This window comes from Erythrolamprus reginae, chromosome 3 (assembly GCF_031021105.1).
Source record: "Erythrolamprus reginae isolate rEryReg1 chromosome 3, rEryReg1.hap1, whole genome shotgun sequence".
In the NCBI taxonomy this organism is placed as follows: domain Eukaryota; kingdom Metazoa; phylum Chordata; class Lepidosauria; order Squamata; family Dipsadidae; genus Erythrolamprus; species Erythrolamprus reginae.
The window spans coordinates 230,504,151-230,516,988 of NC_091952.1; the positions used below are offsets into that span (position 1 = coordinate 230,504,151).

A 12,838-nucleotide genomic window follows, 5' to 3' on the forward strand; every position below is an offset into this window, starting at 1 on the left:
ACGCGTGTCGGGGAAGCGGGTCGGTTGCGGGGATGAGCGAGCGGACCAGCGCCGTCAAAGCGGAGGGAACAGCCACCAGGGCTGCTGCCGCGCTGCCGAGCAGATCAGCTGCTGGGCGGCCGAAGAATCCTTCCCTGGGTCTTCACCCTGTCAATTTGGTGAGTGGAGGCAGGAAACGGCGGAGGGGGGTATGTAAGACATACCCCGAAAGTAAGACCTAGTGGGGCTTTTGGGGGTAAAAAGAAAGTAAGACACTGTCTTACTATCGGGGAAACACGGTAGCAACCATATTGAACCCAAAATGTTATGTGTTTTTCGATCAAAAGTTATGATGAAGGCTCATTTGGAACTGAAGGCTATCAATCAATCAATCAATATCAACTTTATTTGATTAGTCAATCGACCATATCAAAGCAAGAAAAAGGACCACATCGGTCATCATAAAACTGTGACTGGTTAAAATACAGTAAAATTGGCTAAAATAGAGGGAATTTGAATAAATATTAAGTTAAAATGCAGTATAATAAGCTAAAATTGAGTAGTAAAACATGAGAATATAACTCGTGCAAAGGATTATATTAAACAAAACTAAGATACTGATATAAAATATTCTTAAGTAAGTTCATCTCCTTTGCATGCCACCCCAATATGTTCTATAAAACGTATTCTCATCTGTACAGCCCTGACTATAAACTTAGCGGTTCTAGAAACTACATATATATTTGTACCCTGAAGAAAAAATGATAATTGTTTATTACAGTCCCAGTGTATGATTTTGTCAAGTAGGGGCTGTAAATACTGAGGTCTTACTGAAGAGTATAGTTTACAATTGAGTAGCACATGTGCAATGTCTTCTATTTCTGGTGCACCGCAAATGCATGTTCTCTCAAAATATGGTACTTGGTGGAATCGTCCGTATCTAACCATAGAATCTAACTGCTCAAATCTTGCTCTAGTGAGTGCTGTTCTATGGTATTGGGTCTGAAGGCTATCAATAATGCAACATTATTTTCAGCCCCAAACTATACATATTGTCAATCTGTTTTGGGATACACTAGCTTCCTTTCTTTAAATATTTTCTTTTCCCTGAAGCTAAATGATGCCTTGTTGTGACTTACAATAAGGTGACCAATCATCCTCCTTGATTGATTGATTGATTGATTTGATTTGATTTGTATGCCGCCCCTCTCCGTGGACTCGGGGCGGCTAGGGAGGAGAGTCCTTTTGTATGTTCTGTCTTTCCTCGAAAAGTGTCCTCCTACCTGTCCTCCTTTTTGATATTTTAAAATTAATCTGTTAATCTCTGTATTCAGAGATACCGCACCAAACTGTTACGCATCATGTGATGATACAGTTCGGAAAGATACAATTATGAAAAGTATGTGCAGGGCACAGGAGAACCTCAATTGTCTCGTACTTGTCTCCCACCATTGCCTCTATACAGTGATCCCCCGGGTATTGCGACCCCGATCATTGCGAAATGGCTATATGGCGATTTTGCAACCCGGAAGTAAAAACACCATCTGCGCATGCGTGCCCTTTTTTCTATGGGCACGCATGCGTAGATGGCGCCGGGCAGATCAGCTGCTGGGCGGCTTCCCTAGGTCTTCCCCCTCTTGCTGGCAGGAGGGCGAGCGGCGGGCATCAGCGAGGAGTTTCCCCACCGCCCACGCAAACTCCTTGCTGCCGCCCGCCCTTCGCCCGCCCACGCCGTTCATTCTCGCCGCTTCCCAGCTGAGTCCTGAAGCGAATTCGCTTCAGGACTCAGCTGGGAAGCGGCGAGAGCGAGCGCGAGCGAACGGCTTGTCCGCCGCCCGCTCGCGCATCGCCCGCCCACGCCGTTCATTCTCGCCGCTTCCCAGCTGAGTCCTGAAGCGAATTGGCTTCAGGACTCAGCTGGGAAGCGCGAGCGAGCGACGCCAGCGAACGGCTTGTCCGCCGCCTGCCTGCCCGCTAGCGAGGAGCCGAAGATTGGGGGCCGCGCGGCTGTTTTAAAACGTCGCCGCCGGCATGGGGGGCTTGCCAGCACCCCCCGGACCCCCAACCCGGGTTTGGGGGGCTGCTAGGAAGCCCCCCATGCCGGCGGCGATGTTTTAAAACAGCCGCGCGGCTTGCCAACTGAGTCCCGAAGACAAACGTCAAAGGCGAACTTCCGCGTTTGTCTTCGGGACTCATTGGGAAGCCGTGCGGCTGTTTTAAAACGTTGCCGCCGGCATGGGGGGCTTGCCAGCACCCCCTGGACCCCCAACCCGGGTTTGGGGGGCTGCTAGGAAGCCCCCCATGCTGGCGGCGACGTTTTAAAACATCCGCGCGGCTTCCCAATGAGTCCCGAAGACAAACGCGGAAGTTCGCCTTTGACGTTTGTCTTCGGGACTCAGTTGGCAAGCCGCGCGGCTGTTTTAAAACGTCGCCGCCGGCATGGGGGGCTTCCTAGCAGCCCCCCAAACCCGGGTTGGGGGTCTGGGGGGTGCTGGCAAGCCCCCCATGCCGGCGGCGACATTTTAAAACAGCCGCGCGGCCCCCAATCTTCGGCTCCTCGCTAGCGCTGCGGAAGTAAAAACACCATCTGCGCATGCGCAGATGGTGTTTTTACTTCCGCAGCGCTACTTCGCTAAAACCCGATCATTGCTAGGGGTCCTGGAACGGAATCGGGATCACTGTATTATACTTTGTGTTTACTTCTAACAGAAATACGAAATTATTTCTTTCCCAGTGAATATTACACTCAGGTAGGTAAATTATTAATTCATTAATTCAATTTTATACAACCCTGTTTTCAACACAAGTGTAAAATGATTTAAATATAGATTTAGTAAAGTTTTACCCCTTTCGTTATTAAAGTTTTAGTTTTAATTGTTCATTTATTGACAAAATTGAACGGGTCCAAAGACGGGCTACAAGAATGGTGGAAGGTCTTAAGCATAAAACGTATCAGGAAAGACTTAATGAACTCAATCTGTATAGTCTGGAGGACAGAAGGAAAAGGGGGGACATGATCGAAACATTTAAATATGTTAAAGGGTTAAATAAGGTTCAAGAGGGAAGTGTTTTTAATAGGAAAGTGAACCCAAGAACAAGGGGACACAATCTGAAGTTAGTTGGGTGAAAGATCAAAAGCAACGTGAGAAAACATTATTTCACTGAAAGATTAGTAGATCCTTGGAACAAACTTCCAGCAGACGTGGTTGGTAAATCCACAGTAACTGAATTTAAACATGCCTGGGATAAACATATATCCATCCTAAGATAAAATACAGGAAATAGTATAAGGGCAGACTAGATGGACCAGGAGGTCTTTTTCTGCCATCAGTCTTCTATGTTTCTATGTTTCTAAGTGTAAAATGATTTAAATATAGATTTAGTAAAGTTTTATCCCTATTGTTATTAAAGTTTTAGTTTTAATTATTCATATTATTTATTCATAATTACATAAATGTTTCATGTGCTTTTTTCTTAAATGTTTTCGTCCTCCTTTTCATTGTAAAAAAATTGGTCACCTTACTCACAAACCTTTGAGTTACTCTATCCCAACTATTAAATACAAGCACCAAGTTCACTCCTGGTGGAGAGGAACTCGGCATTTTTTAAAAATGTGTGCGATGTAGGCTCTTAAATCACAGCCTTCAGCATTGACACTTTCTGTTACTGAGTTTGTATTTGGTACCCTGGGTTATCCTTTTGCCGTTCCCATGGAAACGGTGAGAGATTGTGACATGTTTACACAGCAGTGATGTCATAAAGAGCATGCTGGAGTACAACTCAAAGCATCAAGGAGCTGGCTCCTTAATGCAAACTTCTGGCCAGGGCTTGCAAGACCAATTTTTTTCCCCTGACGGGTGCCCTTTTCCAAAGGCTGTACTCGTAAGCGAATATGCTTTAATGCTTACTAATGGCAACGCTCTGTCACGCTCTGGAAACTGTGAGGCGGGATTTAAGGCGAACCGACAGAGAGATAAAACGGCGGTTAAGGCTTTTAGACATGAGTTGCTGCCCTAAAATTTGCGATGTGCAGACCCACTGCTGCTGCGATATAAATCTCCATCCTCACTGTTGCTGCCTTCTCCATCCGTACCCGCATTGCCTTTGCGACATACTATGTTGCCGTCCCTGTCGGCCGCTCTGCCTCTCCACCTTGGAGCGAAAAGCGATTAGAGCTAAAATAGAAGCTGAGCAAGAACTGGCCAGGTGAGTTTGTGTAATACCTCTTCCTTTACTAGGTTAAGAACCGGCGTGGAATGAAATGAGAACGAACGGTACTTAGTTCCATGGCTCTTTGAAAGAGAGGCTGTCCGTAATTTGTCTCACAGGCCTCATGTTTGGTTTTTTTTCAAAAAGTTTTTATTTCCTTCTCCATCACCATACCTTAAAATATCACAATATTTCAATGAAATGCATAGTTATGTATTTTGATCAATCATTCATACACTCTATATATAAAACACATTACTCCAGGTATATTTTATTGAAATAGTACTGCTTCTAGAAAAAAATAAAAAAATAAATCCAACTTTTTTTCTGGGATGTTCATCAATTAATTTCATTTTCCCCCTAAATTGAGCACTATTAGCTTAATTTGTCAAAATATTCTTTCTCTTGTCGTTTAATTTTTTTAAAGAATTTTATTAGTTTTCAAACATTTTTAAACAAAAAAAATAGAAAGGACAAAGAACTATAATATCAGCATACATTCAGTATTTCTACATTGCTACATCAGATATTTCATTAATCTATACAATAATATTCATATTAATTACAATAATGTTCATATTAATTAATACAATTACTATTCAAACCACTATTCAAATATTTACATATTTACATCCTTTGTTTTACTGGCTTTTATGTATCTTTTGTAATTTTTAAATTTCTATTGCTTAACTCAATCCATCTGTGCCATTGTGCCCATACTTCGTAATACTCAGAATCTTTTTGGCCCCTTAATTCCATCGTCAGTTTGTCCATTTCGGAACATTTATATATTTTATTGATTATTGTTTTTCGGAAGGGTCCTGTGTTTTTCCAATATTGGGCAAAGGTAATTCTGGCTGCCAGCCTTGTATTTTTATTTGGGATGACATATAGTCTATTCTCAAGAAAGAGCCTGCCAGTTAAATGAAAGTGGCCATGATTACTGCTGGGAACAAAGAGGGTCAGAAATGGCATAGCAGCATCATGGCATCATAACAGAAGCCCTGGCCTCTCTTTATATGTGTCATGACATCACATTGAGCCCCAAAGGGTCACTTTGCTTCATCATACCACGGATCTGCAGACACAATTGATCATTGGCTTTTCAAAGTTTCTCAGAACTTATGTGACGGTGGTAGCACAGAACTACTGTACGTCATGTTGTAGGTTAATGTAAACCACCCAAATATGTATAATACATATTTTTCCTAATATCTGAATTCACGGTGAGTATTTTATGTATTTTGTGGAATTTTGAGCTAGCATGAAGATAAATTCTTCAAGAAGAATATCTACTGAAGAAAGCGCAGCAGTTTTAAATACAAGACATGGCTAGTTCATTAATATATATTTTCCCCCCTCAAATGTTGGGGAAAGCAAGGCAAGAAGTGGGAAACTGGGGAACATAAAAGGCTATTTTGAAAATAGTCTAAGCTTCTATAAAGCTTGAGAAACCATAACTACCAATCCCTTGCTTGCAAAGCTAGGAGAAAGAAATGTAAAGTTTAAAACATGGAACATAACATATAGTATATGCTTCTCAAGTAGTGGGGCCCACCTGGTTTAATGCATTATGTAAACCTGGACAAAATGAACAAAATCAGAATAGAATGATCTACCTTAAAAATGTACCAGTAAATTCTGCCAGGGGGGAACATGCTTTTTTTTGCAACAGGGAGTAAAGGATTTTTGCACCAAACAATAGCATACAGCACACAGCAGGAGATATGAAGTGCATATAACAAACCCTTAAGAGACACTATGGAAAAATATTTAACAGGGATGAAAAGAAAGGAGGAGAGAGACGGAGATGATGAGACAAATGTAAGTCTCCCAAAAGCTAAGATGAGGAAATATGATGCAGCGTATGTAGCGCTTGGCTTCACTGTGACTACGGTGGGAGATGAGGAAAGATCGGTATGTTTACTGTGTCTAACAGTGTTGGCAGTGGAACAGCATGAAGCCAAATAAATTAATAATAAATTAATAAACACCCCAATCACGCTGATAAACCACTTGAGTTTTTTCAGTGAAAACGTGCTGAATATTGCAAACAATCGTCCCGGTGGAGAGTTGAGGGCGGGGGCACAAAATGTTTACTTCTTCCTAGAGAGGGGAGGTATAATAGAAAATAATTGAGAAACTGGATTCCATATTGCTTGTGCCTATTGTGGAGTGGAATTGTGTGTGCGTTTGTGTGGAAAAACCTCATAATTTCTGAAGCTCCCTTTTTTCCTTCATTCATTCTGGTGTTCAACTCAGATGCAGCTTTTAATTCCAGTTGGGGAAAGGGGCTGTTTGATGGTCGCTTCCCTTGGTCTCTAATTTGTTTGGCTCAAGCATTTATTTATTTATTTATTTAATTAAATTTATTTATTTTATTTATTTTATTTATTTTATTTATTTTATTTATTTTATTTATTTTATTTATTTTATTTATTTTATTTATTTTATTTATTTTATTTATTTTATTTATTTTATTTTATTTTATTTATTTATTTATTATTTATTTATTTATTTATTTATTTATTTATTTATTTAATTATTTAATTCGGCTCAAATGGATTGCCGATCCACCTGCCCTGCTGTGAGATGGCTGGGTGATTGGGTGGCTAGGAAGGGAGAATGATTGACAGCAGGCCAAGCAGGTGGAGAGCCCTGCTGTGCCGAACTGCCCGTGAGCAGCGCAGCAATAGTGTCTTGTTGGAGATGTGCCCGAGGTGCCGCTTACAGCTGCCTTCCGAAGCTACTCCTTTCCCCACATTGTTGTTTTGAGGCTCAGTCGGGGAGTCAGTCCATCTAGCTAGAAGCCTAGAACCATAAACAGAGTGGCATCCCAGAGCTGCTGCACATACCAGCCCACAACAGAAATGCCACAACACGCTAGTACATGAGAGGGAACTCCCTGGCACAGTGCAGTTCCGGGATGGCAGATATCCCAGGAAAGCTCTACCTCCCTGCCGAGCCGCCGCTGATGATAGGTGCATCCACGCAGCAGAACTTCCCGGAAGGGCTCTGTCTATGTGTCTAGACCAGGGGTATGTGTGTGTGTGTGTGTGTGTGTGAGAGAGAGAGAGAGAGAGAGAAATAAAAACCGAAACAAAGAGGAAGAAGGTAAGAAGAATGAAGGAAGGAAGGAAGGAAGGGAAAGAGAGAGAGAGAGAAGTAGGAAAGGAAAAGGAAGAGAAGGGAAGGGAAGGGGCAAAAAAGGAGGAAAGAAGAGGGAGAAAGAGGGGAAAGAGAAAAAGCGAGAGAGGGGAAAGAAAAAAAGAAAGAGAGAGAAAGAAAGAAAGAAAAAGAGAGAGAGATAAAGAAAGAAAGAAAAAGAGAGAGAGATAAAGAAAGAAAGAGAGAGAAAGAAAGAAAGAAAAAGAGAAAGAGAGAAAGAAAGAAAGAAAAAGAGAGAGAGAGAAAGAAAGAAAGATTTATGACCAAAACCGAGCCCAAAAATTTGATTGCTAAGCAAGAGCATTGTTAAGTAAGTTTCACCACATTGTACAAGTTGGCCACACCCACCCAGTCACCTGACCACCACCAAGCCATGCCTACAAAATAAGCCACACCTACAGAACCGGTAAGGGAATTTTTTGGCTATATAATTGAATAGCCCAATGGAAAGTAAATATAGATATAAAAATTTCATGTGGCATGTGCAATACTCATTTTAAAAATGAGAAACTTGTGATTGAATAAAGATTTTAAAAGTCGTCTTCGGCTCCTGGAAATTTCATGGATAGTTCCATGCAAGTGTCTTGACAAAATTTGAAAATGGTCTTTTCAAAGATATGTGTGTAGTTGTTGATAGGGCAGAGTTTGGGTTTTTTTTATATTTCCCTCTTAGCCTAAATTCACCTGATACTTCTGAACAAGGTCCAATTTATCTGAAATAAGAGCCAGTTTATCCTGTTTAAAAGTACACAATCCACAAATCATACTAAACCTGTGGAGTCCTTGATGCTGTCTAAACTCGATTGTTTGCTGCAGGTGTTTCATTAACTGACTAGATAACATCATCAATGCTAGTAAGCATGAGGTTTGCTTCCTATTTAAATATAATAAAACAACAAACTCCTGCCTATGTTGGTGGGGGAGTGATTTTCTCCTTGGTAGTTCCTTGATTTAGGGTATTGTTTTCTGCTTATTTGTATGGTGTTAATCCCTGCTTATCTGTGTGTGGGCTGCTGGAGAGGATGTTTTATGATATTTTTGTTTCCTTCCTAGGTTTCTGTCTCTTTCAAATGTATTTCCACCAACACTTGAGGTATAGCCAGGGCAAACCTCAGACTCACTAGCATTTATTATGTTACCAAGTTGGGTAAGGCAGCATCTGCAAGCAACTAACAAATCTAGGGAATACCAAGAACTCTACTGGCTAACTAGAGCTACATATACAGTGGTACCTCTACCTACAAATGCCTCCACTTATGAACTTTTCTAGATAAGAACCGGGTGATCAATATTTTTTTGCCTCTTCTCAATAACTATTTTCCACTTACGAACCCGAGCCTCCGAAACTGTAACCAGAAAAGCCTCTGTGGGGCCTCTCTAGGAATCTCCTGGGAGGAAACGGCCAGAAAAGATGGGGAGAAGCCTCTGTGGCGCCTCTCTAGGAATCTCCTGGGAGGAAACGGCCAGAAAAGGCAGGGAGAAGCCTCCATGGGGCCTCTCTAGGAATCTCCTGGGAGGAAACGGCTGGAAAAGGCAGGGAGAAGCCTCCATGGGGCCTCTCTAGGAATCTTCTGGAAGGAAACAGGGCCTCCATTCTCCCTGTGGTTTCCCCAATCGCACACATTATTTGCTTTTACATTGATTCCTATGGGAAAAATTGCTTCTTCTTACAAACTTTTCTACTTAAGAACCTGGTCGCGGAATGAATTAAGGTCGTAAGCAGAGGTACCACTGTATTCTCTTTTATTTGCATTTTACCTTACAATGCTGTTTGTTGAGCATTAACAAACTCCACATCACACTTAGCATTGTGTGAATAACAGCCTCACAAAAAAAAGAGTATTCTGAAACATGATTTGCATCATACATTTTTCCAATTATTTTTTTTCCGCGTCTTTTGACAATCTTTCAGCATTTCCTAGTCGGTGCTTCCCAATAACAAAATGTGTGTGGATGAGCCTTGTGTATAATGTCAGCAATGCCAACACTGCTAAGAATTTCACCAATTTAACATTGCAATGGGTAGAATAGATGGGTAGAATAGAGAGGAGTTCCGCCCTGAAACATTTCTCTTAGCTTACTTTCCATCAACATTCACACAGTCACTCATGCCCTCATCACCTCGAGGCTCGACTACTGTAATGCTCTCTACATGGGGCTGCCTTTGAAAAGTGTTCAGAAACTTCAGATCGTGCAGAATGCAGCTGCGAGAGCTATCATGGGCTTTCCTAAATACGCCCATGTCATACCAACACTCTGCAGTCTGCATTGGTTGCCGATCAGTTTCCGGTCACAATTCAAAGTGTTGGTTATGACCTATAAAGCCCTTCATGGCACTGGGCCAGATTATCTCAGGGACCGCCTTCTGCCGCACGAATCCCAGCGACCAGTTAGGTCCCACAGAGTGGGCCTTCTCCGGGTCCCGTCAACTAAACAATGTCGTTTGGCGGGGAAGAGCCTTCTCTGTGGCGGCCCCGACCATTTGGAACCAACTCCCCCCAGATATCAGAGTTGTCCCCACCCTCCCAGCCTTTCGTAAGCTCCTTAAAACCCACCTCTGTCGTCAGGCATGGGGGAATTGACACTTTCTCTCCCCCTAGGTTTATAAAATTTATGCATGGTATGCTAGTGTGTATGATTGGTTTCTGAATTGGGGTTTTTTAAATTAACTTAAATATTAGATTTGTTTACATTGTATTATTATTGCTGTGAGCCGCCCCGAGTCTGCGGAGAGGGGCGGCATACAAATCTGATTAATAAATAATAAATAAATAATAAACATTTGAGATGCATCAACTTCTACCGCTAAGTACTGAACGATGTATAACATCAGATTTGTGCTGGATGTTGTAAGGTTTAAGCCGGTATGTTGCACTCATCTTCTTTGTTGTGATTTGCAGGATTCGAAGAAGGGTCTGTAAAATGATGGCAGCATGTGCTCGTCCGAAGCTTTTAGCTTTAATGGATGTTAAAGGTTTTGATCCAGAAGACATTACAGTGAAGGTGCAAGATGGGAAGGTTAAAGTTTGTGCTGAACATGAAGAAGAATTTAAGACTTGTAGAGGGAAGGAATACAACTATTCAACTGTCACCAAGGAGATCTGTTTACCCCCAGGCATTTGTGAGAATGAAGTTACATACAGCATAGGACCAACCAGTCTTGTGAGGATAGAATCACCTTGCTGTATACGTCCTTGTTGTTTGCCTCCCTGCTCTCCTTGCTCTCCTTGCCCTCCTTGTGGGCCACCTTGTCCTCCTTGTGGGCCTCCTTGTGGGCCTTGTGGGCCTTGTGGGCCTCCTTGTGGGCCTCCTTGTTGTATCAATCTTATTTAAACACTGGGCAACCAGCTCTGGTAGCTGTACGGTGTAAGGATGGGACACCAGTTGGATGTCATGAAAATCGCCCATTGATCAAGTGTTAGGAAATGTGTAAACCTCTTCCAACAATGACAATGTTGCACATCAATTGGTTTGGCTGTACATTTTTTGGGGGGGTTAGTGGTTGCTCTGTGCATGGCTCTCGGATCGAAACCCCCGGCTCAAAAACCCTTTATTCTAAATCCTACTCTTTATCAATCTAAGCACACATAATGAAAGCAGGTTTTAAAACGGCCAAGCAGAAGCGAGTACAGTGGTACCTCTACTTAAGAACTTAATTTGTTCCGTGACCAGGTTCTTAAGTAGAAAATTTGTAAGTAGAAGCAATTTTTCCCATAGGAATCAATGTAAAAGCAAATAATGCATGCAAACCCATTAGGAAAGAAATAAAAGCTCAGAATTTGGGTGGGAGGAGGAGGAGGAAGAAGAGGAGGAGGACAGTCACTACCCAGAGAGAAGGGAGCCTTTATTTTCTCTAGGCGCTAGCAGAGGTTTATTCCCTCTCTGCTCAGAGAAAGGAAAATGCTTCGTTCGCTTTGGACTGCCAAAGCCTCCTTAAGCGCCACCAAAACGCTCCTCTGGCAGCCCAGAAAAGCCTGAGATGGCCGGGATTAAAAGGGGAATGGTAGAAACTTTGCGCTAGTCTCAAATTTCCTGGGAAATTTATCCAGGCTCAGGTTCTTAAGTAGAAAATGGTTCTTAAGAGGAGGCAAAAAAATCTTGAACACCCGTTCTTATCTAGAAAAATTCTTAAGTAGAGACGTAGACATAGTTCCCTCTAAGCTGAGCAGTGAGCAATCGCTCACTTAAAAATCATCATCAACTCAGAGTTTTCCAAACCTGCCCAGAAGCCGAGAGGGAAGGAGAGAGAGAGGAAGAGAGGAAGAGAGAGAAACAGATAGAAAAAAGAGAGGAAGGAAAAGAGAAAGAAAAAGAATGGGAGTAAGGAAGAGAGAAAGGAAATCAAAATCTAGTTTGAAACTAGCTCAACTATTTAAGTGGCATTTTGATATTGATAGAGTTGCCCTATTATGAGCTCACTGTTATAGACACACAGTACAGTATTTTATTTTGGAATTCTCTGAGGCAAAACAGGGTGGGTTTTTTATTTGTTTGTTTGTTTGTTTGTTTATTTAATATTTCTGTGCCGCCCAGTCCCGAAGGGACTGCCGCTCAGACACTATACTTTTCCGCCCCCCCCAAAAAAAAAATTAGAGGGAACACTGGACGTAGAGGCACCACTATATTTTCTCTTTAGAGCTAAATGTCAACAATGTCCAAGAAAGGCGCATAAAAACCCAGCCTAATTCAGCATTCCTAGATAACACAGTCCATTTATCATTTAAGCATATAATTCTGCTCACCCTAGTCCTGGTAACAAGCATCCAGCAGAGAAATGAGTTTTATTGTGGCAGAAATCATGGTTTTAAAGCCTTGTTCAAGCACGCCCCCAGTCTCACATCTCTTCCCTTGAACGACATTGAACCCCACACCCAATTTCCCAAGATCCTTTGCCTTTATACTCCTGGAAGTGGCATCATACCATAAAGAGGCTCGGTCAAATACACTAATACCTTTTATTATGCATCTCCTCTCACCTTCTGAACAATCTTCTATAGCGAGGGTCTATCCACTGACTTTCTACTCAAATGTCTTCCTCATCCTCTGACTGGGACCAGCCCCCTCTAGTGGTTCCTCAGGCTCACTCAGGTCATTTTCTCTCTCACTCTTGCTCTCTGCTTCAGCTGGCAACCCCCTGGCCCAGGGTATCCAGAGGGACCTGATTCATCACTTTAGAATATGACAAGACCTGCGGTGGATAAAGAGCACTAACAACACTGGTGGCATGACGTTATTTGTTCCTTGAAGAATGCCTGCTTGGCAGTTGAAACAGGGACAAAATAATATTTTTATTTTTCTTAAGAAAGATTTCAAAGAAGGGAAGCAACTCAATAATCAGACACATGCTTTGGTACTTCCATTTAGAAAGGCACTGAATAGCAGAGGGGCAAGTAAGACTGTATACCTCAGTCCCCCGGGGGGGTTGCTGCTCCTTAAAACAGAAGGTACTAGATTTGACTGCAAATAGCCTGACTGATGGCAA

The 12,838-nt window shown here is 42.2% G+C and overlaps 1 protein-coding gene across 1 annotated transcript; it reads left to right on the forward strand.

Moving 5' to 3' along the window:
- Positions 1 to 3,889: 3,889 nt before the first annotated feature.
- Positions 3,890 to 10,689, forward strand: ODF1 (outer dense fiber of sperm tails 1). The gene is made up of 2 exons (XM_070748645.1): positions 3,890 to 4,185; positions 10,257 to 10,689. The coding sequence occupies exons 1-2, from the start codon at positions 3,890 to 3,892 to the stop codon at positions 10,687 to 10,689; spliced, it is 729 nt and encodes a 242-aa protein (XP_070604746.1).
- The last annotated feature ends 2,149 nt before the right edge of the window (positions 10,690 to 12,838 follow it).